Source organism: Kryptolebias marmoratus, linkage group LG8, assembly GCF_001649575.2.
Source record: "Kryptolebias marmoratus isolate JLee-2015 linkage group LG8, ASM164957v2, whole genome shotgun sequence".
Classification (NCBI taxonomy): domain Eukaryota; kingdom Metazoa; phylum Chordata; class Actinopteri; order Cyprinodontiformes; family Rivulidae; genus Kryptolebias; species Kryptolebias marmoratus.
In genome coordinates this window covers 17,520,727-17,547,655 of record NC_051437.1, presented here as the reverse complement: position 1 = coordinate 17,547,655, position 26,929 = coordinate 17,520,727, and the positions used below count along the sequence as shown (strand labels likewise).

Genomic DNA, 26,929 nt, shown 5'->3' with positions numbered 1-26,929 from the left:
GGTTGTTAAGGTGTTTTAAGAATTGTTCTGCTGTTTTAAGGGTTTGTTCTGAAGTTTTACTGGTCTGTTCTGCTGTTTTTAAGGATTTTTTTTCTGTTTTATTGACTGTTCTGCTGTTTTAATGTCTTTTCAGGTGTTTTTAAGGTTTTTTCCTACTGTCTTAAGGATTTGTTTTAAGGTGTTAGGATTTCTTTTGCTATTTTTAGGTTCTGTTCTGCTTTTTGGAATGTTTTCAAGGATCTTTCAGCTATTTTTCAGGATTCATATGCTGTTTCAAGGATTGTTCTGTTATTTTTAAGAATTGTTCTGCAGTTTTAAGGGTTTGTTCCGCCTAGTTTCAGCTTCTTCGCAGCTTTCAGTCAAATCATTCAGCAAAAAAGCATTCACACTGCATTTTCGCAGGAAATGCAATTTCTCTAGTTTTTTAATTATAAAGTAGCTTTAAAATAATCTACACCACATTGTTCATGCGTTTTTTTGGTTTTCAAGCCGCCAAACCATCCGCATTAATTATCAGCTCCAAAGTGCACGGGGTCAGAGCCTTTAGGGGCTGTTTGGGGCAAAAACAAGCAGAGATACAGCGCAAACTATTCCTATAAGGGCTTTTGTGCTTTTCATCCACTATAAACGTAACTTTGTGAATTATATTACCTGAAATGTCTTTTTTCATGTTTTACAGTCTTCTAATCAAAACCAAATTGTACCCAAATGGGTCTTTTTGTATTTCTTTACACAGTCCTCTGCAGCAGAGTAGAGTCGATTTTGAAATATTTGTTTCTTTTAATTAGGCCACAATTATTTTTTGGAAAATGACATTTCTGACTCCTCCACATCAAGCTCTTCATTAATTTTAGAGCTCCTTGTTTGCACAAACAGCCCCAAGTCATGACAAACATTAAAATAAGCCCACTTTTCTTTTTTTTTCTTGCCGCCTGGCTCGCTTTGAGAATGATGCTCATCAGCATGTTGGAGTGTTTTGGTGACAGATCAGAACTCTGCCAATAAAACTATATTTTTTATGAAAGTATTCCAGGAGCGTTTCTGATGCCAGCCGGGATCTTTTCTGAACATTACTCATGAACTTTCAACAACCTTTACTAAGTACCTTATCATTCCTGAACCTGCAAGAAAACGACTTTGAAACGCCAAACATGACATTTCAGAGCAAAGGTCCTGTAAAACACCAGTGATCAGAACGGGACTTGACCTTTGTTTGACAGTCGTTTGTGTGTGTGCATGTGTGTGTTTGAGACTGAGTTGACAGAAGAGATTGATGAAGCAGAAATTATGCTGCTTTTTTCACAACACAGTAATTATTCTAACTGTTAAAAAACAGATTTTAATCTATTTTTCCCACAATACGAAGCTTAATCAGAATCTTTGAGCTGATGGGAGCGATCAGAAGGCCAGTGTGGTGTATTTTCGCAGATGTTCATGTGTCTCTTGGTGTGTGACGTCAAAATAAGGATCTGGTTTGTGGTCTTTCTTATGGTTACTGGGTAAAAAGTGTCTAAATCAGAAATACTGAAGCCTGTGGATTATTCCTCCTTCATGTTCCTGTTAGATACAGTGTACATAAATGGAATATTTATTCACAATATGTGTAGTCTAAGAATACATTGAGGTCATGATTAATAAAAGAAAGGCTCTGATGTCTGATGCTGCATTAAATTTGATGTCCCCCGCCTCTCACACAGTGACGGCTGGAGATAGATACCAGCTCCCCTCGACCTGGAAAGGAGAAGCGAGTAAACAAAAATGGTTGGCTGGATGGATGTTATACATTGTTTAATTACTGGGTCCTTTAGGAAGTCATCAGAACCAAATATGGTTTTAAAGTGCATGGTGAGAAGAGGCATCTTGCATCCCTCCTGAGTTCAGGTTCTGAAGATCCCGTCTCACCTGTCAGAGCACTCGCTTGTCCACTGGTCCCTCATCTCCCCGTCCATCCCTGTCCATCCTGTTGTTCAAATCAGAATACAAGCCAAGTCTACAGCACAGAGTAAAGAAACTGCTACAGTTCTCTTGGGAAGAGAAATACTAACGCTGCTCCTGATTAAGACCCTTGTGTTAAAGCCAAAGTTGGTTTGAGGCCACTGAAATTTGGCTGCAAACCAACATAAATGATTCGTTTTTTTTCCAAAGGTTGAGCAAACTTCATGATTTAAAACAGTTTTTTTAAATGATGAAGCCACTGGTAAAGATTACAACAAATACATAAGGCGGATGTGAATAAGTCTCATATGTTTCCGTAAATATAAGGCATTTGGAAAGAAATGTTCACGCAATTAAAACGATGTTTTCTCTGCTTTTAACTGTTTAAACTGTTTCATTTGGCTTTTAATTAATATATGAAGGGAATGTAACGATCTGAACTCCCTCAGATTTCAAGGTACAGACTTTATCGCCTCTCAGCGCTGCAGCTTTAAACAAAGAGCAGACCCAGTCTCGCCGGCCAGCCGGGTGGGGCCGCTCAATGGCAGGAAGCACAGCCATCAATATTTACTCTGCGAGCAGGGCAGTCGTGGAGTCGTCAGGCCTGGAGCCTGGGTAGCACAGCGCCACACACAGTCCAAACACACACACACACACACACAAACACACGTACTCGTTTCCCCTAAGCCCCTTTTTCTCCCACCCAATGCAATTAAAACACAGGCAGACAGGCTGGACCTTCCGGCTGTTGTTTTTGACCTCACAGCTTCCTCGGAGGCCTGGCTTAGACTGTTTTTCAGCTCCTCAGGGACGCCGCTATTAAGTTACCATCTGTAAACTGAGATCAAGAGGCAGCTTTTCCGGATTATTTCAAATTCAAATCATTTGACTGCTCCTAATTTCTAAAAAAAACAACAAACAACAAAAGTGGTATTCTTTTAACATCTTATTTCTGCTGTTTTGCATTCGTTTCAGAGATGGGACGCTCCGCTCTGCTCTCAGTTGCGTTTGCAGGAGTTTTCCTGTGGAGTTCTGCCGTTCATGCAGGTGAGTTCGTGTTTTACAAGAAAGTTTTAACTCCCCCCCTAAATCTGGCTCTGTCTGACGGCAGGTTTGCCACTTTGTGCCTGCTTCTGAACAAAAGCAGGTGTGTCCTGCCGAAAACTCCAGACAGGATTGTTGTTTCCTGCCTGCCTGACATGAGCAGGATTAGTCAAAATGAGTGGCAGGTGAAGATTGCCTAAAACCAGTTCAATCGGTTAATCTCTGCCTGTGGTACTTTTAACGATGTTGAATGTCTTTAGAGTTACGGTCCTGCCAGTTCTTTTTAATGACAACATGCCATTGCTGCAAGTAACTCATGTTAATATCTCAGCAATCCTTCTAACTGCATTTAAAGTGCATGAAATCATTGCATTTCTAATCCCATAATGCAAAAAGCTGGAGTTCACTTTCTGTTTTCTCATTCAAAGTGTGCACTTTGTAATTTCAAACCAAAGTTACCGCTCCTGGTGAACCACGTGGCCTGGTTGTTGACGTGATGTCTTGTGGTGGGGTTAACTCGTTTGCTTGCCGTTAAAACATCGAGTCTGGCCTATTATTTCAGATAATTAACATTTTCTTAAAGTAAGGCTAGTCTTTGAGTTTTAAGCGCGTCTTCTTGTCCTTTGCTGTTTATTTGTCATGCAGAACAAACACTGCACTCGTGCGCTCTTGCCTGTATTGTTGGTACGCCTGTTAAAGCTTCTGTTTCATTTGCTTTTTAGAGACCACGGTCGAGCCAGAAGGCGAGGATCTGCTGTGCACCTGTGAGAACAACAAAAACACGTGCAGCAATGGAACGTGCCGAGGGGACTACTGCTTCTACACCTGGGTTCATGGCAGAGAGGAACGGGGCTGTTTTTCCAAAACTCACTACATGGAGCAGTGCCACGGCTCCTTCAAGGGCCTTTTCACCTACTGCTGCACACAGACCAAGTGCAACGCCTTCGTCACGCCGCCTCCAAATATTAGTCAGTACCCTAAAAACACAGATTCCCAGCATTTGAGTATTATAGCCATGATGTCTGAGGAACCAGTGAACAGCCTGAGCCCAGTCTGCACAGGAACTTCCTGTTCTTTGTATCGGTAGCTTCTTCTTAAGAAGCAACTGGTTCCCCCTTGTGGTCATTCAGAGCAAACACACACGCTAAGGCTTTTCATTAATCCAGGGTTCTGCAAGCTGCGGCTACATATGGCCCTTCGGTTCCTCTGCTGTGGCTCTTTGTAGCTTTGATCAAAAACAACCTGGACATGAATATTTATATTTATAACCACAATAGGAAAAAACTGATTGTTGCAGTTCTCTTGGTTGTTGTTGGGTTTTTTTTGTTTTCTTTTGCAAAATGTGAATAAAACATCTGCAGCAGAACGATACTATTAAGACAAGAAACAAACATATCAGTCAGTTTGCTCTAATATTGAACTTCCAGCCATACAGTGTGGTGTTTTCTCTGAAATCCACAAGAAAATGAAAGACTTTTTCACACATTTGCAGCAGATTGCTGAGGAGAAGAAGTGTAAAGAGCAGTTTTATAAACACATTCCTGTGTTACGAGTTATTAGAGTCATGTGTTGTGCAAAAATACTTAATAAACTTTAAGTAAATGAAGCTATCAGCCGTTATTAGAAAAAAAATCCAGTGAGTCACAATGAAATATCCAACAAACTGACCTAGTTTTTGTTCATTACAATGATTTACCAGGATGTAAACATGTGTTTTATTATTTCAAAGTGAGGTATTTGTTAATTTTCCACAAATGCAGTAAGGACTCACAGAGGCTTTAAGAGTTTGGTCTTTTCTTAAAAGTCATATTTATTTATTTTTTATTTCTTTTAACCCTCAAGTAGGTTTTGCAGCTCTTGACAAATTTTGTTTTGTGGGAAAAGGGGTAAAAAAAAATGGCTCCTTTGGTTGTAAATGCTGCAAACCCCTGCACTAGTTCTATAGCAAAGAGTATTTTTACCTTCTTTAAGGATTAGGGCAAAAACCTAAACATCTTATCCGTATTTATAGGCTTGTTCTAAATGTGTGCGCGTGTATGTGACTGAAGGTTTGTGTTTATCCAGATGGGGAGCCAACCACAACAGCCCCTCCAGAATTCACACAGCCCTCGCTGTGGATCGCTGTGTCTTTGGTGATCCTGTTCACCGCCGTGAGCGTGTGCATCTTCGTGGTATTTCTGCGCTTCCGACGAGCGCCCTGCAAACTGAAAGACCCCGAAGGCCACGGCGCCATGATCAAAGTCCCCAACGGAGATGACCCCACATACAGCGTAAGGGGCTCCTGATGTTTGTCCTGAGGCAGAATAATGTTGGAGGGTTTTATTTATCTATCTGTGTGTGTTTCTCTCTCTGTCCAGGATATTTTTGATGAGTTTTGCACGTCAGGGAGCGGGACAGGGCTTCCGTATCTGGTCCAAAGGACTATGGCTCGACAGATCTCGCTCGTTGAGTGTGTTGGTCAGTCTCCTTTCTCACGTTTGTTTTTCCATGCGGTTATTTTTGTCGTGATATTCTTTTGCAGATGTGTAACGGTGCCAGTCTGCCTCCAGGTAAAGGCAGGTATGGGGAGGTGTGGAGGGGAACGTGGATGGGGGAGAGTGTAGCCATCAAGATATTCTCCTCCAGGGACGAGCAGTCGTGGTTCAGAGAGACGGAGATCTACAACACCGTGCAGCTGCGCCATGAAAACATTCTGGGTATGGGAGCAAAATATCGAGAGAAATCCCTCCTATGATTCAGTTTCTGTGAACAGAAAAGACATGGTCTCATTCTCAAAGGCATCGTCGTTTAAACAGCCTCCATTCTTCTGGGGTTTAGGTTTTATTGCCTCTGATATGACGTCCAAGAACTCCAGTACCCAGCTGTGGCTCGTCACTCACTTTCATGAGCTGGGTTCCCTCTACGATTTCCTGCAGTACAGCAGCCTGGAGCCGGAGGGCTGCCTGAGGATGTGCCTGTCGGTGGTGTGCGGCCTGGTCCAACTCCACACCGAGATCGTCAGCTCCCAGGAAAAGCCGGCGATCGCCCACCGGGATCTGAAAAGCCGAAACATCCTGGTGAAGCGAAACGGGCAGTGCTGCATCGCTGATCTGGGTAAAAGTCGCTCCGCAGATGAAACCCTGAGTCCTACTGAGCTCAGCGCGCACGGCTGTGTCTGTTTTCAAACGTCATATTTAGTCCAGTCAAACAGTTCATATGTGCTCTTTTCTTCAGGTCTGGCTGTGATCCACTCTCAGTCTCACGACTACCTGGACGTGGGCAACAATCCTCGCGTCGGGACGAAGCGCTACATGGCTCCTGAAGTGCTGGACGAGACTATCCGTGTGGACATTTTTGAGTCTTATAAGCAAACTGACATCTGGGCTCTTGGCCTGGTCTTCTGGGAAATAGCCCGCAGGACAAACGTCAACGGTGAGGTGACATCTGCAGCCAGTTTCAGAGATATTTTAAAGGCATTTACTGTGTTTTTAATCTTTCAATCTTGAAGAAGGTAAAGTGTTAGAGCCTCACATATCCTACTAAAAAGGTGTTTCCTCCCTCCTGTCCTTGTTTCTCCCTGTGAGAATACACATTGGAAGCTGCAAGTCTCATGTCTCTCATCAGCCCAGTGTTTTTCTGCTCTGTGTCTGTCTCTGCTATCCTCTCTCATGATTAGCACTGCAGTAATTATAAACAGTCTTATCTGGTGTCAGCACTCACTTCTACATGATCCAGATGCCCATTTGCACAAGATATGGATGCTAGCACACAAAGTTGGACAGGCGACCGCACACACACACGAATACAGTATAAAAACATGTGCAGATGGATCACACACGTGTGCTCTTTGTGTTTCCTGCAGTGGGAGTTGGTATTTTCTCTGCTCTCTTGTTTAGCCAAACATACTTTGATAAAACTCCCACTGCAGCCTATTTTCTTTTTCAGACCTTGTATTATGAGATTTATGTTCTGGAAATAAATCAAGAGATAAAACCAATAGAGGGGGCTATAAATCAGTGGAATATGATACTAAATCTTATTGCAACATTTACTATTGCAGACTGTGTCTGTGTGTTTGTGTCTGTGTGTGTGTTTAAACCAAGGATATTGTTTTTTATTTGTATTATATATATATATTTCTACATAAAAAAGTGAGTTTTGTTGTTTTATTCTTCTTCGTAGGGATTGTGGAAGAGTACCGTCCTCCTTTCTTTGACCTGGTTCCCTCAGATCCCAGCTTTGAGGAGATGAAGAAAGTGGTGTGTGTGGACCAGCAGAGGCCCAGTCTGCACAACAGACTCCACTCCCATCCAGTAGGCCATCATCCCACCACACACACACACACATACACCATTTTCTGCTAACAGTTTGTAGGGAATTAGTTTATAGATGCAAAATTACTATTTAGAGTTTGTAAAACCGTGTTGCCTTTTTTATCAAACTAAACCAATGGAACCCAAATGTACCTCTGCAGCAGACTGTGCGTTTCATGCTTTGCGTTGGGAGCCTTTTAAGTTAGCATTAAGTGGCTCTTCAAACAAAAACAAACAACACAAGAACAACAAAATCTCTGAGAACAGTTATTACAAGGACTGGGCTGAAAATTGTTGAGAAAAGCCGCCAAGGTTTAGAGAAAAACATCAGAAAGCCTGAAAAACAACTGATTAAGACCACTTTAGGTGATTAAAATGAAAGTCTAAATACTTGGAGTTAAAATATGATGGAAGGAGAGACGGCTGAAGACTTTTGCACAGTACCATGTAGTATCCACGCGTCTCTATAAACAGATAAGAAACATCAGTACCACAACAACCAGATGATATGATGGTGGGTAATCATGAAGTTATGTTTGCCTGCGTGCACATCTGTCTGTTAGCAAAATATCTCAGGAACCGCTGAACAGATTTTGATGAAACTCTCAGAAAGTATTCACTGGTTGAACATCTACAACTGATTGAAGATGGCCACCGCAGCTAATCGACCTTAGCAAACCCCAACATGTTGGTTAATTTAACAGATTCTGAGCAAACAGGTCTAACAGATCACGCAAGATCTTTGTTACAAAGTTTGGCGTGCGAGGCAGCGGCAGCAACTTGATGCTACTCTTTTCAATTCCGTTCCTCTTTGTGTGTTCAGATCTTGTCAACCATCGTGAAGCTCATGAAGGAGTGTTGGTACCAGAACCCAACGGCCCGCCTCACAGCCTTGCGGGTGAAGAAGACTCTTTCCAAACTGGACACAGAGAGCGACTTCAGTATAGATAAGCTCAAGCGGGACATTTAGACACGAGGTGAAAACCGTTCAACTGATCTGGATTCAGACAATCGCCACGTCAGAGTAATGACTTTGAGCATCTGGACTGGATTAGGTTTCTGGTTCTTTCAAGTCCACCCGTCATACAGGAACTTGTTTATGGTTTTATTTTTTTTCCATTTATGAAGCTTTGCCTTTTATAGTCTAACATCCACCAGCGTCACACAGACAGGATGGAAAATTTACCGTAGCACTATTACTCATACACATCGGTTTCCTTTTTTTTTTTCAGTTTTCATTTGCTGTGTGGAAATTCCACAATGACTAAAACCACTCGAAACCACAAAGAGTAACGAAGCTTAGTTGCATTCTTTATATTTTACAGGAAATATGTAAGAAATACCTATTCTTTAAGCATATTTATCATAAGTAAAATGAGCATTTAAGACATGCTGCACAGACAAATAGAACTATAAAGATGTAAATGTTCAGGGAAAGATTTACTTGTATGGATTCTATGGATATTTACAGTATTGATTATTGTAAATATATATTAAAAGAGGTCATATTTTGTATTATTCAAATGTGAGGCACATTTTATATACTTTTTTATAGCATATTTTGAAGTATTTTTTTGTTTCTGTAAGCCAAAAATGTATCATCACAATCACTAAGGTCAACAAAAAAAATTATGTAATAATTCCTAATATTGTATATCTTGAATAAATTACTGTATTTTTCACATTTTATGCTGTAATTCATGAGTTTTTGTAAGACTACTGTTTGCATTTTTTCCAGTGGTCAGCAGGGGGCATTAGTTTGTACACAAGACAGTATTCTTGATGAGCTTATGCAGTTTTATATTTTTATTAGTTATAAATTATCTAACAAATATAACAAAAAAAAACATTCATTTTTATTATAAGCAAATATTTTGGGGAGTTCTTGATCTTTATTTTACACCAGAGAGACATCAATTTATCAGATTTCTTTTTCTTTTTAAAATTCATTCATGGGTTTTATTTGTGTTAGAAGAACCCAAAGGGATAGTTTAAATACATTAAAGGTGGGCTTTGTGAAAATAAATGAACAATTAACATCTTACCTGTTGTAGATAGCTCTTTGAACAAGTTCAGTTTGGAGGAAAAGAGATTTTTTTTTTCTGTCCAGACTGATGAGCTAACGGCTAGTCTGAGCAGAGCCAAGGCCAAAGTGGACTGCTGCTGTTTTAAAACAACTCCAATTCAAAACTGTTCTTGCAGACCCTTTGGTATAAACTCTCAGTTTCATAAAGTAAAGCTTTTGATCTTGGAGTGGTTGTTTAGGGAACATTTGTTGGGTCTTGAACACACTCTGACCAGCCAATAGCTCATCAATCTGGTTGAGATCAAACCTTATTTTGCCAAACTGGGGTCATTCAAAGAGCCATCCACAACAGGTAAGATATTAATCGCTCATAACCTCTCCACAGAACCCCACCTCAGAAGATCTGTATTGTCTCTTTGCAAATGCGTCTTACTCAGAACTTCCAACTCAGCTCGGTTGTTTCTGTTTAATACCTGCAAGTCGGTGTGTACTTTCTGTCTCCGTCAAGCTTTTTCTTCGGCTATCTTTGCTCGTGTGTGTGTGTGTGTGCGTGCATGTTGTCTGTCTGCTTGTTAAGCAAATCCCAGCAGTGAGATAATACTCCCTCTCAGTCTGTCTGGACCCTCGGTTGAAGAGCTGGTTATTTTTACCGCTGCGGGGGGGGGGGTTGTTAAGCATCAGAGAGCCTAAACTCCCCGCCCGGGTTTATGCGCCCGCCTTGCCCGCCGTTTCCCACAGCTGTGTGTTCTTCTTCACAGTGGGATCATTCCCTGTGCCTCAGCTGAGACCAGGGGATTTCTGCAGAGGATGGCGTGCACTAAAGAAGGTTGGAGATAAAAAAAAAAAAGATAAAATAAGAGGGAGACTTGAACCACAGAGGGGACTGCGCAGACACCACTGGGCCTGAGGATGGATCAGTCAGAGCGGCAGCTAAAGTACGACTGATAAAAGCCGGCACAAACGACGTCACGAACGCACCTGGCTGCAGCCCGACTCCACAGTGGGACATTCAAGTGCGAGCCAAGTGCAGAAAGAGAGCTGGACTCAGTCTGAACCCAAACACATTTAGCTATTTCCAGCCTGATGGGTTTATTTTACACTTTTGCTTTTAAAAACTGCAAAAGGATATAAGTTTCTGAAAAATCCAATACCGCTGCTTACTTGTGGTTTGAGATAAGCTGGAGAAAAAGGGAAACTGAATACTGCTATATTTAAATTTAAACTACAGGAGCCTCTTGAATTTATATGAAAGTGTAGACGCTGACTCTGGAAGGACAGACTTGTATTTGATTAGAAGAAGGAAGCTCAGATCTTCAGCTCCTCGGCTGCTCTGAAAACTGTGTTCAGGATTTGACACGGTTATCCTAACATAATCAGCATTTAAAATTGGTTGTAAATGATCCACAGAAAATCTTTATCTGGTAAAAGGACACGTGATTTGACTGATAATTTCACATCTTCAGAAATATTTAGTATAGTCACACTGTTTTCTAGATGTATTCACTCAGTTAAATAGGTGGTAAGGTTTTATACTGTTCAAAATAAAGGTTTATAGTGACAGAAAATAAGTTAAATATAAGTGTTAGGTTTTGTTCTTTGAATGAACACAGACTGACTTAAGGTGGTTAAACTTTACACAACATGATTAGAAGAAGATAAATAATTTTCACTATTTTATCCTAACCATTTTCAACACCATCCGTTTAAGGATTTTTTTTTATTCTCTGTAACATTTCCAGTGAAATGTTGCTCACTACCAAATTCATCTGGCCTTTCTGATAAAAGAAAAAAGATGAATTGCTCAAAATTACCTCATTTAAACAAAGAGCGGCTAACAGAGAAGCATATTTATTTGAACACGACTGAAAACAGCCAAGGAATGTGCTAAAGTGACCAAAAGAAGGAGAAAAGGACCTGTTACAGTTCTGTGGGATGATTAAATGTCTTTTCTAAGTCTGTGACATCAGTAATGATACTAAAATAACCTAAATAAAAACAAAAAATCAACAGCTTTATAGTATTCTGACAAACAAATGCATGATAAGATGTTTTACTTCGATAAAACTAATTAGTTTCCTGGCGTTCAAAATAAACACCAGCAAGAGAAACAAGAGAACGCCGAGCGCTGAATGACTGCTGAAATTTGTTGAAGAAGCTATAATTGAGCTGTTAAGGCTAAAAGAAACAGAACACTAGCTAAGAACTACAAAGAAGCAAAAAAAATAACTAAAAAATACAATAAACAAAACACTAACTAATATCCAAAACTACCAAAATGCTACCTTAAAGCTAAAGGCAGCAAACAATATCTTAAAGTAACAAAACAAACTAAAAGTAGCAAAGGATAGCTAAAAGATAAATGTAGCAAAAGGCTAGCTAAAAGCATAACATAGTCAATTGCAGCTAAAAGTAGCACAAGAAGATAAAAAATAGAGCATGTATGCTGATATAAATGTGCCAGTAGAGGTAAATATTTTAAAAAGTATAAAAGTTACAAAAATCAAGTCATCCTGAGTGAGCTGAACGTTTTGATAGATGAATGGTCAAAGTAGCTCAAAGTATGGGAAAGTAAAAGAACAAAACAATAGAGGAAAACTAATAAAGATGAGTATTTAAACTCTTAGCTGCTCAGTTTGTAGAGAGTTGGCTGTGATTGGTAATGTGTGACAGAAAGTTCCCCCCCCCCCCCACCAGCCTGAGGCGGGTGTCAGAGGGGGGGCCGTGCGGCCGCCCAGCCCTGCCCTGCCCCCCTCTCAGCGCGTCACTGGCCGGCCCGCTCTGTTAGGATCAGTCGGTGCTGTGCGCGTGCGGTCGGACTGTGGTTGGCTTTCGCGTCTGGTCGCCTTGATAACGACACACTTCGAGCGCGTTTAATCGAGATGGGCGTTCAGAAGACATGGCTCTGAGACAAATGGCCCTAACGCTGCTGGCCCTGCTCGGGTCGGCGGCCGTCGGTGACGGTAGGTGTTTGCCCGGGGGCCACCTCGGGTCTCTTCTCCGGCTTTTGTCTCGGCGTGCCTCCCCGAACCGCCGCCGCTGCCGCCGCTGCTGGGCATCGCCTGTTGTCGCTAATCGTCATGGCGCTCCCCGTATCGAGGATTTGGCTAGCTTTACCTAACCTCAAAAGCCGCTCGGCTGCTTTTGGCTCCCGACTCAAACAAAAAAAACAAAAACAAAACAGAGCAGGAGCACTGTATTTATTGGCTGTATTTTTCCTGGTTTACACGGAGTGGGGGAAACGAGCCGAGCCGCCGTATGAACGGGCAGGCGGAGGCTAAACCACAACAACAACATGGTGGAGCCGAGTGTCGAGGCGCCAGCTAACATTTGCTAGCCAACTGCCTTCAACTTGAGTTATGTTAACAGGCTCGGCGTTGTTAACAACCTGCCCTGATTTATTTATTTATGTTTTTAGTTTTGCGACTTGCGGGTTCGTGGATTGCCTTATTTATTGTGGTTTTGCTGTTCGTGTCGCGGCTAATCTGTGAGCTGATATGCTAACATATTTACAAAACAAACAGCCTGCTTATCAGCGTCCTGCCTGGGACACTGTCTGATGTTACCTGTGGCAGGCCCTTGTAACATTTAATAAAATCCACAATCCTGCCTGCTCTTCCACCTGCCAAACACTGGAGTTTCTCACACACACCAAAATATCCATATTAGTCTGAATAAGATGGCTAAAGCAGCATCCCTGCTGACTTTGTGTTAAAATAGTTTTTACATTAAACTACTAGACTGTGTACAGATAGGCTTCTTTTTTAATTTAGCATTTGTTGATTCCATTTGCTGATGTCTGAAACTGCCTAAATAGTGGAGTGGATTATGATATTTTTGCTTTTTAAACCATTAGTTATCTTGAACATTTTTGGACATCCGTAATAAAGCCTCATGGCCGGTAACAATACGGCTGCACCCCACTAAAATGCAATTTTCTGCTCTTATAGACTCTGTTTCGGATATTTCCAGCCTTTGGTTCCAGGCAGGAAGAAAAAACTTGCAGAGATCCGGAGCTGAAAGCCTCGAAAATACACACCAACCCAGCAAAGTGATGTAATTTGTCCTGGGAAAGAATGACGTTGAAGAGATATCTGAGAAGTTGATTGTGGCTTGAAAGAATAGAATGTGAAATATGTTCCCATTAGAAGGAATTGAAGTGTTTGCTTTCAAGATCGCGTCTAAATGTTAAATCTGCTCGGCGTCGGACAGCTTGATGGGAAAATATGTCCCGTTCCAGATTTGGGGAGTGCTGGTTTTCACGTCTTAAAGGAGCCTTCGAATGGAGGACTAACTTACTTTATGCGTGAAATCTGTTTTTTTGGGGGGGAGAGTAAACACAGGCAGCTCGATCATTGACGCCCGGTTTGTAAGGAGTGAAAAGGCTGCTTAGTGGGCCTCCGGCAGAAAGTGAATGCTGGCGTAGGGCAACAACAGCCACGCCATTGAATCGCCCCAGACTGAAGTCAGGGTTGAAGTCTGGGTTCATTGTGATGTTAATGTGCTGAGTTTGGGGTCTTTTAAGGCTCCAGCTACAGGCCTGCTTCGGTCTGAGTCCTCCCCATCTGCGGAAGCAGCTGATACCCAATCCTGAGTCACATCCACAGGTCATTATTTAAATTTGACTTAATTTAAATACGAAAATAAAACACAACTTTTAACACTGCGGTGTGTAGAGCCGTGTGTTTGCTGACCCCTTAACATGTTACATGTTGCCATTCCATATTTTCTTGGTACTGAAAGAAAAGCTTGGCTGCACTGTCATCTTTTAAAAGCACATGTTGCGTTTTGCCTAATTGAGTCATTCTTCCAAGAATGGTGGAAATATCTCTCCCCTCCTTGGTCATATAAGGCACGCTGGGGAAATTATCACACCTATGTGGCTTGTTTGCCGTGGCTTCTCCAGCTTTAACGGTGATATGTGAAAGGCAAGGGGAGCGTGGGTGGGTTTGAGAAGCGAAGAAAAGGAAAGGGAGAAAAAAAAACGAGACAAGGCGACGATGAGTTCGTCCAACTGGTAAAGGGGCCCGCGAGTCTGACTTAAGCCACGGTTTCACATCTTATAATGGATTGCATGGCGCTGAAGGGCTGAAACCAGACTAACCTGAAAGTTGCTGCGGCTCTACAGGCCCGTGCACGCAGATTTGCTGCGGAGGGTGCGCTTTCCTCGCAGGTTTGACGAGTGCGTCACGTGTTGTTGGCTTCATGCGGATCGCTCGGTGTTGTGGGTATTACATGCCTTTCGTGGCACAGTCAGTCTGGGTGAATTAAACACAGCGGCAATGTGATATCTGCACGGTCGACCACAGTGCTGTGAGGCAGGGCGCGTCGCAGCTCTCCCCCCCCCCCTTCTCCTTTTTTCCTCTATCTCCTAGGAAAGAGCCTGTGCTTTGTCAGGTTTTAATCGGTGCTTTATCTGTGGTCCCACTTCTGTTTTCATTTACCAGCTTGCCTCCAGGGTGTTGGAGGAAGTCTCAGGCTCGCTTTTGATCTTAAAATTGAAGGAAGGTTGTTGTTTTTTTTTCATAGATTTGCTCGGGTTCCTGCTATCTCTTGAACTTTGCACTGACATTTATCCCGGCCTTCTGCTCGTATGCGTCCCTGTGTATCGAGTTGGAAACAATGTAAAGTCCTCCCCTTTTTTTGCACACTGGAGAGGTAAACTGGCAAACAGGTGCTATTTGATGTCATTGCTGATGTGAAAGAGGGTATGCGGTGGAAGCTAGTCAAAGTGGAGCGTGTGCACACCTGCCCAATGAGGCAGGGCCAAGGGAGTGTACAAAGGAAGAGCGACTCTTCCTGGGTTCAAAGGTGTGTGTCTGTAAGAAGAAGAAGGGGAGAGGAGGTTATATTGCCTTCTGGTTTTAGATAGGAAAAAGCAGTAAAGATGCATTTCTCCGTTTGTGTCTACGTTTAGGTTATAGTTGGATTTTGCCTTGTGGAGCCAGCAGCTGATGTGTAATCAATCAAATGAAGCTGCAGGAGTTTCTGTGTTCTCTTTAGCATTCTGTGTTTACCAACAGCTTCTGTAATGTGGCTCTGAGCCGGTCGAGGTTAGGTCGGGTCCGGGGTGGTCTAGTTTTTCACTCGATAATGACCAGCGTTGTTAATGACCTCCACTGGCCCGGAGGCACAGAGCCCTAATTGCCAAAGCAGACAGCATAGCCTCGGACTGACCCAGCCTCCCCACCACCACCATAGACACACACACACTCACACATACGTAACTCCATCCCCCATCATTGATACTGGACCACAAGGGATTTCTGCCAGCAGAGAGTCTGCTTCTGTGCCTTTTGATGCATTAAGAGTAGTGGAATTATATAGCTGAGTGGTAAAATGGTGCGTGTTTTGTATTGTATCTTAAATGTGTCTCTTTCACAGAACAGCCCGGCGGCCCTGGTAGCTGTGTGTTTTCATGTCAACAGAGGCTAGGATTGAGACCTGTCCTGCATTACATATCTTTCTGCAGAGGCATTTAATTTGTTTCTGTTTTATTTTTCTGGCTGCTGTTAGAATTAAGATTAGACATGCCCTTGCTTTGTTGTTTTCTGCAGGAACACGTGGAGTCTACTCAAAGGTTTCTTTTAAACTTCTCTGATTTGATTTCTTTCAGCTGGAGAGATCCATGGTAGAGCAGCTGTGTACGTATTTGATAAAAATGTGTTGTTTTCTCCATCTGCTGTAAAGCAAATCTTTGCCAAATGAACCCCCCAAAAAAGCAAAATTGTCCCTTTTATTTTATTGTCATTCCATCTTTTTCATTAGGATTTTAATACAAGTATAGCTGAATGCTTTAAATTTTCTACGTCAACAAAACCTAATGGCTGCAAAAACAAAATTAGCTTTTTATTTTTAAACCAAATGTTATTTCCTGCCACCAAAAGGCAGATGGTTACACCTGCCTCTAACAACTGTTTAAAGTTATTTTTTTCTTATAGGCTAATTTCTCAATTAATCTAAACGGCTGAATTTCTTCCAAAAATCTAAATCAGCAATTTCATTTTGTGTTTAACGGTAAGCATTGACATTTACAGTGTATAATAAAATGTAAACAATAACCAAAGACTTGCAACTTGAAGTACAATATATCATGCAAACTCCAGCATGACAAATAAACAAAACGAAACCTTTTTATTTGTGTATTTAAAAATGAAAAGCCTGAATATTCAGCTGGTTGTAGAGATGTTATTGGTAAGAACTGCAGGCTTTGTCTTAAAATTAACAAAAAAACAACACAACATGTAATAATGAACACTTGCAAACATTCTTTTAATTTATATTTTTTATATCATACATACAAATTGTATGGACTATAAATGTGTTCTTCTGATTTAAACATATTAATTATATATTACCATTATCTACGCAATGAAATGTGTTCAAAACGAGCAATTCTTCGTCATAACCTTTATTAGGGTGGCATTAATTTGCAGACTCCAGTGTGATCGAGCATTATAGAGGCAGCTTTGATTCTTTTGAGCACCTGCAGTAAGTCTTAAACAACAACAACAAAAAAAAGAAAAGAAAAAGGCCCAGGCACTCACTTGTTTGCCTTTTGATTCTATTCAGGATGACAGACAGGATGGGACGTAGCCTGCAGGGTGTTGGTTGGTAGAGATAGTAGAGGCAGCCTCAGCCCCGGAGACTTCACTTTAGAATCAGATCAGTAATCTGACCCTGAGATGCAGACAAAGGTAATGACTTTCCTCCTTCCCCTACCATTGATTAGGGCACAGATGTGGTGTGTGTGCGGTTTTTGCTTGTGCGTGCACACGCGTGTGTGTGTGTTGCACTCACACTGTCTGGTGGCGTCTGCTTGTCTTGATCAACTCTCAGTCTGGCATCCGTATGGATCTAATTTCAGCCGGTGCATTTTGGTAATGGTTCTCTGCTCTCCACACACAAGCACATACTTACTGTATCAAACTCGGCTCTCCCTAAAAAAAACAGTGTTTTTGTACCGTATTTCCATAAACCTCAGAGGTTTGGAGTATGTTTACTACACTTTCCTGATGTTCCCGTGCTTCATAGGCACTCCTCTGTTTTGACAGGTTTGTTCTGCGTGAGTAGGCCTGAACAAGTGAATACAGTCGTCAAGGTTAAAGCTGCTTTGGATCCCTACTACGCCGGGGGTTTTGTCAGGTCCAAGCAGAGGTGACGATTGTTTATGGCAGCCGTGTTTTATTAATCTCTTCCTCGCTGTGTCTGTCGTTTCCTGTCCCAACACGAACGGAATGATAGGAACTTGGCTCATTAGCAGCTCAAAGGGGGGACGGCTCTCGGTCTCTGAGCTCCTTGTTTTCCTCCATCGTTCCCTGTTTTCCTGTAAGTCAAAGTCTAGACTGGGTTTTAATGACAGTCGCAGCTGGTCACTCGGGCAGACCTCAATAGCGGTCGGGGGTGAGAGAGAGGGGGGTCTGGGAGTCCTTGCCCCCCACCCCACCCCAACCCCTTTTGCTCTCTCCTTGTCTGTATTATCCTGCTGAAATGGGTACCAGCCCCCATTCAGTCTGGCCCCCAAACATTGTCGTTGTTACTGGTAACCCCCCCTCATCTGTGTGTCCCCAGCGCGCCACCCACCCATCCCCCCCAACAGAAGTGCAGTCCTCTGCTCCGTGCTTTTTTGTTCCCGTAGGGCCGGTCCAATCCCCCCCGCACCCCCCAACCCTCATGTCGCCGTAATCTCCTCACAAAGGAGCAGTGTAAAGACCACCAGTTATGTGGACACAAGAGCAAAGTTCACTCAGACATCAACTCAAAGCTCGCTTGTTATTATTCCTTTGTAATACTTTTCACTCTGAATCCAGAAAGTTATGCAGAACACTGCGAAAACAAGTCGGCTTCCTGATAAACGCCAAGTTGTTGTTTGACTTATTTAATGCACTAGTTGTTGTAAATCATTAAAAACTGTAATGGCTCATTGCGTTCTCTAATTCAGCTGCGATGTTTCGTTTTGTGACGAATGACTTCAGGCTGATCACCGAATTGCTCAGAAAGAGAAGCTATCATCTTACAAGATTATAAATCTTCCACATCAGCCATTTATTGTGTTTCTGCTTGTTAGATTGGAAGCAGACTACATGCCTTTTAGTCCTAAACAACTCCTGTGGAGGGGGGGGGAAGAAATAAAAAAGAGCGACTTTCCACAAACCAGAATCCTGGTAGACCACAAGCCGTTTATGGCTGCCTGGAGATGTAAATGTGTATGTTTTGAGCCGCGATTGGTTTTGGTTCTGAGCTTCTGTCTTCGTGTCTGTGTCTCTGTGATGGATGCGCGGGCCTGTTGGTTTTTAGATCGTGCCGTTCTCCTCACGTCACCGCGGATAATTTATTGCCATACACTGGAGCAAGTATGTTCGTCGCACAAGAACACAGGCAGGCTTGCAGTCGTCTGCGTCTACGAGCCTTCTGAGGAGAAGCTGCTTCTTTCTAAAGCTGCTTTTTAGGTGGATTGATCAAAATGCATCTAGTCTTCATATACTTGCCATGAGTTGATCATTTCCGCAAATAATTATGCAATTAATAAGGGGAAGGGGGGGCGGCAAGTACCCTTATTTAGCTAAACTGAGCTTGCTTCATTAGTGCTTGATGTGGCACAGCCAGAGCTTGTTTTTCTATCTTTATCAGCCTGATTCACCTCTGCAATCTGCAGGAAATTCCATCTGCATGCAAACTTCAGTGAACTTGGACACATGTAGGCTTGAGTTCCTGCCACTTTCCCACTCATCTGAGGTGCACAAACACTCTCCCAGGCTCGCCCTCGCGGACACACACACACACACACACACACATCAACAAGAAAACGCATGAGAGTTTTTACTGTAACCTCCTTTATATGTGCCTCGGTTTCCAGGCACTATCAGTGAACAAGCATGAACACATCAGCACGCACACCACGGCCAAAAAGAAATGCTCCAACACCAAAAAGAAATGCTCCAACACATACATCAACTTTTTTAAGAAGTTACTTCATTGGGAACCAGTCCTATGACACCAGGGTTTGTGGCTTTGGGCACTTCACTCCTATTTGCTCATGGCTCCCATCAATGAATCACTCATTTTTGAGTGACTTTTTATTTAAAGAATTCTTGATAATCATGCTTCTGTAAATGGTGTTCAAATCTGCTGTTGTTTTTTTTTTTTTTAAAGATAGCAAAGAGAAAAACGGCGAGCTCATCTGGCTGAAGAATAAGACGGAGGATTAATGGATTCTTGCCGGTCTTTAAATCCCAGCTTTCCTCAGGGCCAGAAACTGTTTGACCAGTTCTGAATCCTTTTTTTTATTTTGTTGTTGTTGAAGAATAAGGATTGAAATTCCTCTCCTCTTTGTGTATCCTCCTGTTGTTGTAGCTACAGTGGTATCCTTTGTGTGTGTGTGTGTGTGCGTGTTTAATCTCCTGAGATTAGGTCTAAAGTGGTCCAGCCTTTGTTCCCACTACAGACCAGTTCTTGGCCTGTCAGGTTGTGTGTGTGTGTGTGTGTGTGGTAAAACGTTATATCATTTCTGTTTGTCCATGTTTAAAAGAAAAACTCCTTTTCGCCATTCCATAAGCCGTCCCACCGGGTCAGTCTGTGCTCCGTGGCAGCAGAGGAGCATAGAAGTCCATTGTGTTGACCTTCCTCCAAATGAGAAGCATGTGTGCCATGACTCAAAATCACATTTTACCCCAAATCGAATCAGTTTGTAGGTTTGTTTTTTATGCGCTTAGAGTAGAGTCACCGTTCCAGGACTTCTTCTGTTTTAGATCTTGCAGATTGCTGTAGACTTCCTGGCACTGGGCTGATTTCACAGAGGAGATGGACCACTGTGGTTTTATTGTGGCAGAAGTTTCATTGTGTTGCCTTTTTTTTTTTTTTTTTTTTTTGAATGGCTCCCTGCGCAGGAGTGTGCCGTGTTTAATGGATCTCCTGTTTTTATTAGCCCGAACACAGGCAGCTCTTGTGTGTCACTGTGAGAAAGACAGAAGAAGGGAACGAAGCGGGTTGCTGGAGTGGGGATTTGGTGTGAGCCCTCTCCCCTTGTTGGGTTTCACTTTGTGTGTCCCTCTGGGTGGGTCCGTCTCCACCCTGCGTGTTTGGGTTCATCTGCAGTGAAGGATCCGGTTTCAGGGCCGCTGGGGCCGTCTGGCTGCTCCTGCTGACCTACACATCATAAAATACCTACAATTTAATGGGACATGCTTCACAATTTGTGTTCAAACTGTAGGGCAAGCTCACCCCCTGCTGGACAAAGTGCGGTACTGATTCGTTTTTTTTTATTTTATGTTTAACTCTGAACACCGTACGTCTTTCTGCTTTTTCCTCCAGCTTTACGTTGTAACTGCACAAACTGCGTGCAGTCGGGCTACGAGTGTGAGACGGACGGCGCCTGCATGGCCTCCACCTACATGGTGAATGGCCGGGAGGAGAACATGCGTGTCTGCATCAGCCAGGACAGACTGGTTCCCGCTGGACACCCCATCTTCTGTCTCAGCGCCGAAGGCTACATGAACACTCACTGCTGCTATGTGGACTACTGCAACAGTATCGACCTGAAAGTCCCAGGTGGGCCTCCTTCATCCAACACCTTTCAGTTCAGTCGTGACGGTCTGATTTTTAAAATTAATCATCGTTTTCCTTCTCAGTCCCAACCAAGGGTGGACCCCGGTCGAGCCCTGGAAGCACGTTGGGAGCCGTGGAGCTGATGGCGATCATTGCGGTCCCCGTGTTCCTGCTCGCCGTGCTCTTCCTGGTCGGCCTGTTTTGGTTTTGCCATCACCAGAGAGCTTACAGCCACAGGCAGAGGCTGGAGGTGGAGGACCCCTCGTGTGACCACCTCTACTTGGCCAAGGACAAGACCCTGCAGGACCTTATTTATGACATGTCCACCTCAGGATCGGGCTCAGGTCAGTGCATGCCGCCTACCCAGTGCAGCAAGGTGAAACGGTGATTTAAAGTGATGTTTTTAGAGTTTGAGGAGGACCGATCTGTTTGACTGCCTGCCCCCTGCAGGATTGCCCCTGTTTGTGCAGCGCACGGTGGCCAGGACCATTGTGCTGCAGGAGATCATCGGAAAGGGTCGTTTCGGGGAGGTCTGGCGGGGGAAGTGGAGAGGCGGAGATGTGGCAGTGAAGATTTTCTCATCCAGAGAGGAGCGCTCCTGGTTCAGAGAGGCTGAAATCTACCAGACAATCATGCTTCGGCACGAGAACATTCTGGGATTTATTGCAGCAGACAATAAAGGTCTTCTTTAATTCAAAATGCACAGTCTGTATGTTAGAAAGTTAAAGAAATAGCTAAGAGTGTATTAGTAATGAGCAGAAATGCTTTTTTTCTGGAGCTCTTTTAACTGAGTAATCTTCTTTAGACAATGGCACGTGGACACAGCTGTGGCTGGTGTCAGACTATCACGAGCACGGCTCGCTTTTTGACTACCTGAACCGCTACTCGGTCACCATCGAGGGGATGATCAAGCTCGCGCTGTCAGCTGCGAGCGGCCTGGCCCACCTGCACATGGAGATCCTCGGCACTCAGGGTGAGACGAACCGACAGAGTTCACATTTTTTTTAAAAGAATGAATAAATGAACACAGCAGGGTGATTTTTTTTTTTTTTCTCCTTTTTTTTCCCCCTGCAGGTAAGCCGGGCATTGCTCACCGTGACCTGAAGTCTAAAAATATCCTAGTTAAGAAGAACGGCACGTGCGCTATAGCTGACCTGGGACTGGCAGTCCGCCACGAGTCCATCACAGACACAATCGATATCGCTCCCAACCAGCGTGTGGGCACTAAGAGGTAAATGTTTCCATGCTCGTCTGCACGTTCTGCAGCTTGCAGGTATTTTCCCAAGATTTTAAAGGGCTGAGCTGACAGAATTATCTGTTATTCACGACTTAAATCCCAATTACTTACTAAAAACACCAGGAAATATCACTAGACAACATCTGAAAGTATTAAGACATTCATTGTTGCTTTGCCCATATGTGGCTTTAAATCTATAGTCTTGGGAAAATAAAATTGGCTTACAAAATGATATTAAAATAGCTTATCTTCAAAAGATGTTCTGGCCAATTTAACATGATCAGCGTTCACCAGTAATTGTGAAAAAGAAGAACCCGTCGGTGTCTCCCATGACTGATTTTTATTTCCCTCCCGTCCGCCCAGGTACATGGCTCCCGAAGTCCTGGACGAAACCATCAACATGAAACATTTCGACTCCTTCAAGTGCGCCGACATTTACGCACTCGGCCTGGTGTACTGGGAGATTGCGCGTCGCTGCAACACAGGAAGTAAGAGCGGACGCTGCTGATGGAGGAGCGATGACAGAGAGAGGGGTAGAAATGTGAAGCGAAACGAGAAAGCGGAGGGCTCACCTTTTCTCCCCGTTCGTCCCGCAGGTATCCACGAGGAGTACCAGCTGCCCTACTACGACCTCGTGCCCTCCGACCCCTCCATAGAGGAGATGAGGAAGGTGGTTTGTGACCAGAAACTGAGGCCCAACGTGCCCAACTGGTGGCAGAGCTACGAGGTATTTTCACGCTATGCGTTTTGCGCTGATGATCAACTAAAAATATCCTGACAGACGGTGCGGTACATCATGTTCTGTCTCTTGGTTAAATCTGTTTAGGTTGAAAAATAAGAACCATATTTCATCTTTTGTTATAATTTGGATATCCTCTTTAGTGTCCAACATCCTGAGAGAGGTTTTAACAAAGTGTTTTTATTTTCTCAGATTCAAAGGAGGACAGAACATAATTTATTGCTCAGATGGTTATTAAAGATCCAGGTTTTAGTAACAGTCCTGCTGGGTCTTCTTCTTAAAAGTGGCCCAGGTTGAGACAGATTTGAATAATTCCTCAGCTGACTGGCAGCTCTCCTCAGACAGATGGTCAAACTCAGCTATGTGACAGTTTCCAAGAAATTTTCCGGATGTTTTATTCTCTTGAGCTCTTATTACACCCCTATTCATTCATCTTTAATGTAGCAATTTCCTCCAGATCAGGAATAAAAAGGAGCTCACGTTAAACGAATCGTTGATTGTTGCCGTTAAAAGCAGCTGGTGTGTCTCGATCCTAACCCCCGGTGTCCTTTCGCCGCGCAGTCCCTGCGTGTGATGGGCAAGATCATGCGGGAGTGCTGGTACGCCAACGGCGCCGCCAGGCTGACGGCCCTGCGCATCAAGAAGACTCTGTCTCAGCTGAGTGTGGAGGAGGACGTCAAGATGTGAGCGTCCAGGCGGCGGCAGAAGGAAGGAAAGAAGACAAACCGAGAGAAAGGACGCGCTGGAGACGCACAAACCCGATCTCACTCCCACATAGGAAACAAACACTAAAGACAGACTGCAAGTGAAAACCCTGCCAGTTTTAAAGCCACACTCCAAGTTGTGACAAGGCCTACCTCACCTTTTTAGCCAAAACTACTGAAAAATCACCTCTCCCCCGTCTCCCCGTCTCCCTCCCCCTGCATCCCTTTTACTCCTCGTGTGTCATCTCCTCAACACTCCTGTCCACAGGCGACAACACACTACAGCTCTGCTGGTAATATCATAACACTCCACCTTCTTGATTTCATTTCCCAGGGCAGGAAATACTACTAATGTACAGCGACACCATTTATTATTATTATTCTTTCTTATGATGAGTTTTGTTCTGTGACAGACTAAACGTATTCAGAGGAGTCGAGCGTGTCGTGGATTTTATTTTGTTTTTTTAAAAAAAGAAACGACGCTTCACATCCGTTTGCAATATCTCTCTCGCTGTGTGTGAGGTGACGGGGGAGGGAGGAGGAGGAGGAGGAGGAGAGAGGCTGAAGCACTGTTCCTGTTTGTGTGCATTTGTGTGTAAAAGGTGTCCGAACTACTAGCATGTTTCTGAGATGTTAAGATGTCTTCTGGTTTAGGCTGTAGTTCCTTAGACGAAGCAGGAAAAACTTTAAAAAGAAAAAAAAAAGGAAAAAAACGGATCATTTGTTTGGTAATTTAAGCATGAACAGCCAGCTTTTATTCCCCACTTGAATATAAACCGTGAACTAAAATGAGTTGCACTCGTCTGTAGCTCCCTCGTGTGTGTGTGTGGGTGTGTGTGTGTGTGTGTATGTGGGAGAGAGAGAGAGTCCTGCAGGTGTCACACAATGGATGTCCTGGTGTTAGTTTGAAACGTGGCAGGGAAAAATGTCTGGGATGGTTTAATTCCTTTTTCTTTTTTTTTCTCTCTTGTTGTTTTAATTTATTTGTTGATAGATTGTTTCATATGAATGAACACTGTGAGACGAGACGCAGCAGACCAGAGTCTGGAAATGAAACTTGCTGTTTTGTTGTTGTTTTTTTTATCCGAGGGGTTCTCGTTGTCATTGTAGTGAGACCGTTCTGAAGATGAATGTAGCCACGACCCTGCTGGCGACCGCGCCGAGCAAACACGAGGCGCGGGAAAATGGCAACGGAAAAATCTGTTTGTTTGTTTTTTTTTTTTCTTTTTTAAATACTTTTCATGTAAAGAGGTCTTCATGGCTTCTGTTTTTACTTTGACATTAGACACTACTGATGATGGGTACATATAATTGTTGTTATTTTATTTTTTTTCCTGTGTAAAATGTGTGTTTTCTCCGCCCCGTTAAACGCCACACGGTGAATTTGCTCGAACGGTACTTTCACGGGTCTGTTTTTATTTGTGTGCATGGGTTTCTAATTGTGCTTTTAAAAACAAACTTATCAGCTTGATTTTATTTTAATTTCCTCTCTTGCTCCTTTCACGGCAGTTTGGTGGTACTACTGATCCCAGATCTTCACACACACACACACACACACATATAAGTCCCTGTTTTAGTCCTCTGTGGCGTCATCTCCTCCTCATTAACACTGGAACACATCGGAGCGTCGTGTAAACTCTACATACTACCACTGGCTGTTTGGTTTTTTTATTTCTTCCACCTCTCCTTCCCTCAGAAGCGACTGCTGACGGGTAAAATGTAAAATGTGGGGAACTTTGAGCTTCAGAGGCTGCTGCAGAGTGAAAATGCATGTTTTCGTCCCGGTTCTGCAGCTCCGGCTCCCCCTGCAGACAACACTGCGAAAGTATTACACTGATATTCGCCACCTTTTGGGCTCCGCACTGTTATGTCCTGAAGGGCGTTCGTTACTTAGTTAATTAACGTTAGCTACGCCGTCACTTGACTCAGAATCCACGTGTGGTGTTTAGTATCCATCCTGCATGCTGTCTCAAACACTGGGTCGTCTTGCACTGTTTTCCATCTCCTACAGGTCGATTTTTCTGTCCTTTTTTTTTGTTTCTTTTTGTTTTTCTTGTAACCCAGAATTGTTGCTGCTACTGTTAACATGGGTAGAAGTGTAGTGGATACGATGGATAAGAAGAGTGCTGTCAGGTGAACCAAAATTGTCCAAGTAAAAGAAAAAAAACAACAACACTCCTGTCCATGTTTGGTTCGTTGCCATGGGTATTTGATCATTGTGTTCTTAGGTAAAACTTCAAGATTTCAAAGGTAATAATAACGTGCAGATCTTTTTTTCCAAATTAGCTCAAAGGTGTATATAGACGATATACAATAAATTCCTCTTTTTCTTATCTGTGGTTTCACTTTGTGTTGATTTCGACCTCTAGTTGCCAGCAGTTTTTCTGATAACCTCAGGAGTTTCTGTGCGAACTGAACGGTGGCGCATTGGGGTCACCGTGGTAACCACACGTCTGCGTCTCCCGCTCCCCGACTGCACAAGCACGAAAGAGGCAGGCGGAAACGCAAACGGAAAATTAAGCCTCGAACAAAAAGCCGCAAGTCAGATCTTAGTGATGAGCGACAGACGACTGACGTGGGTTTAACGTCGGAGAGCTGCCGAGTTAAAGAGTGCCTTCGCTTTCTGTTCTGATGGGAATATTTGGAGCTAAAATACGCCTGAAGTCCACGGAAGAGTAGGTGAGAGCCGTCTGCGTCTGGAGAGAAAACCATAAGAGCTACAGCGACGAGACGCACACCGGCTGGAAGACGAACTTCATCCTGATGTAGTTTTTATTTGTATTAAAAATTCTGTGAGAGGAGTCCGTTTGCAAAGGTTTGGAACTTTCTGACAAACACTACATGGAAACATCTGTAAAAAATGATAAAAACCTGAACTGACTGTAAAAAGTGTAAAATATATCAAAGTGTCAGATCAGACGCGTGAAGTGTTTAAACTTTGAATCATGTTTCTGCTTCAGTCTGAGCTCCAAGGAGGGCTTATTTCACCAAAATCCCATTAATCACCAATAATGTTTCAGTTCTTTGGGAATCTTGTCCTCAGTCCTGATAGATCCTCGCAGTTTGATTTAAAAGCTGCGACAAGATGCAAGAGAATCTTTAACAGAATAATAAATATGAAAACTTCAAGGCTCAACTTTAAGGCAGGTACAAAAAAGAATAGAAAATTAGATTAGACTATTGTTTGACCTTTGCCCTCTTCATCCATCCTTCTGTTTCAACCTGCATGTGAAAGTAATGTTTGTTATAATCAAATAAACAAATAATGCAGGAGCACGTGGAAGAAATGCCTCTTCTCCCCATATGCCAAATAAACAACGGTGGTGTATTTAAAATGCATTTTATTTTCCTTTCCAAGAAACAAAAGCAGACAAAGAAATAAGATGAAACGGAGGTCAGGGGTCGGGGGGG

The 26,929-nt window shown here is 43.1% G+C and overlaps 2 protein-coding genes across 2 annotated transcripts in view; both read left to right on the top strand.

The window, feature by feature from the left end:
* acvrl1 (activin A receptor like type 1) overlaps positions 1-8,554 on the top strand; it is a 16,107-nt gene extending 7,553 nt beyond the window's left edge. The window contains exons 3-11 of the mRNA XM_017415224.3: positions 2,911-2,982; positions 3,702-3,947; positions 5,044-5,249; positions 5,337-5,436; positions 5,529-5,675; positions 5,797-6,072; positions 6,193-6,390; positions 7,141-7,271; positions 8,095-8,554. Coding sequence (XP_017270713.1) covers positions 2,913-2,982; positions 3,702-3,947; positions 5,044-5,249; positions 5,337-5,436; positions 5,529-5,675; positions 5,797-6,072; positions 6,193-6,390; positions 7,141-7,271; positions 8,095-8,241 — 1,521 coding nt within the window. The 5' untranslated portion in view covers positions 2,911-2,912 and the 3' untranslated portion in view covers positions 8,242-8,554. The remainder of the gene's footprint in view (positions 1-2,910; positions 2,983-3,701; positions 3,948-5,043; positions 5,250-5,336; positions 5,437-5,528; positions 5,676-5,796; positions 6,073-6,192; positions 6,391-7,140; positions 7,272-8,094) is intronic.
* Positions 8,555-12,059: 3,505 nt separating this feature from the next.
* On the top strand, positions 12,060-25,851 carry acvr1ba (activin A receptor type 1Ba). The gene is made up of 9 exons (XM_017415131.3): positions 12,060-12,257; positions 20,605-20,841; positions 20,922-21,182; positions 21,289-21,519; positions 21,644-21,811; positions 21,913-22,069; positions 22,439-22,563; positions 22,672-22,802; positions 23,376-25,851. Exons 1-9 carry the CDS (start codon positions 12,194-12,196, stop codon positions 23,499-23,501), a joined length of 1,500 nt encoding a protein of 499 aa, XP_017270620.1. The 5' UTR covers positions 12,060-12,193; the 3' UTR covers positions 23,502-25,851.
* Positions 25,852-26,929: the final 1,078 nt, after the last annotated feature.

Bases quoted from the DNA above. Each gene is read 5' to 3' on its own strand.
- acvr1ba (XM_017415131.3), top strand. From the start codon at position 12,194: ATGGCTCTGAGACAAATGGCCCTAACGCTGCTGGCCCTGCTCGGGTCG. The intron at 21,183-21,288 runs GTCAGTGCATGC...TGCCCCCTGCAG, and splicing joins CACCTCAGGATCGGGCTCAG to GATTGCCCCTGTTTGTGCAG. The intron at 22,070-22,438 runs GTAAATGTTTCC...CCGTCCGCCCAG, and splicing joins CAGCGTGTGGGCACTAAGAG to GTACATGGCTCCCGAAGTCC.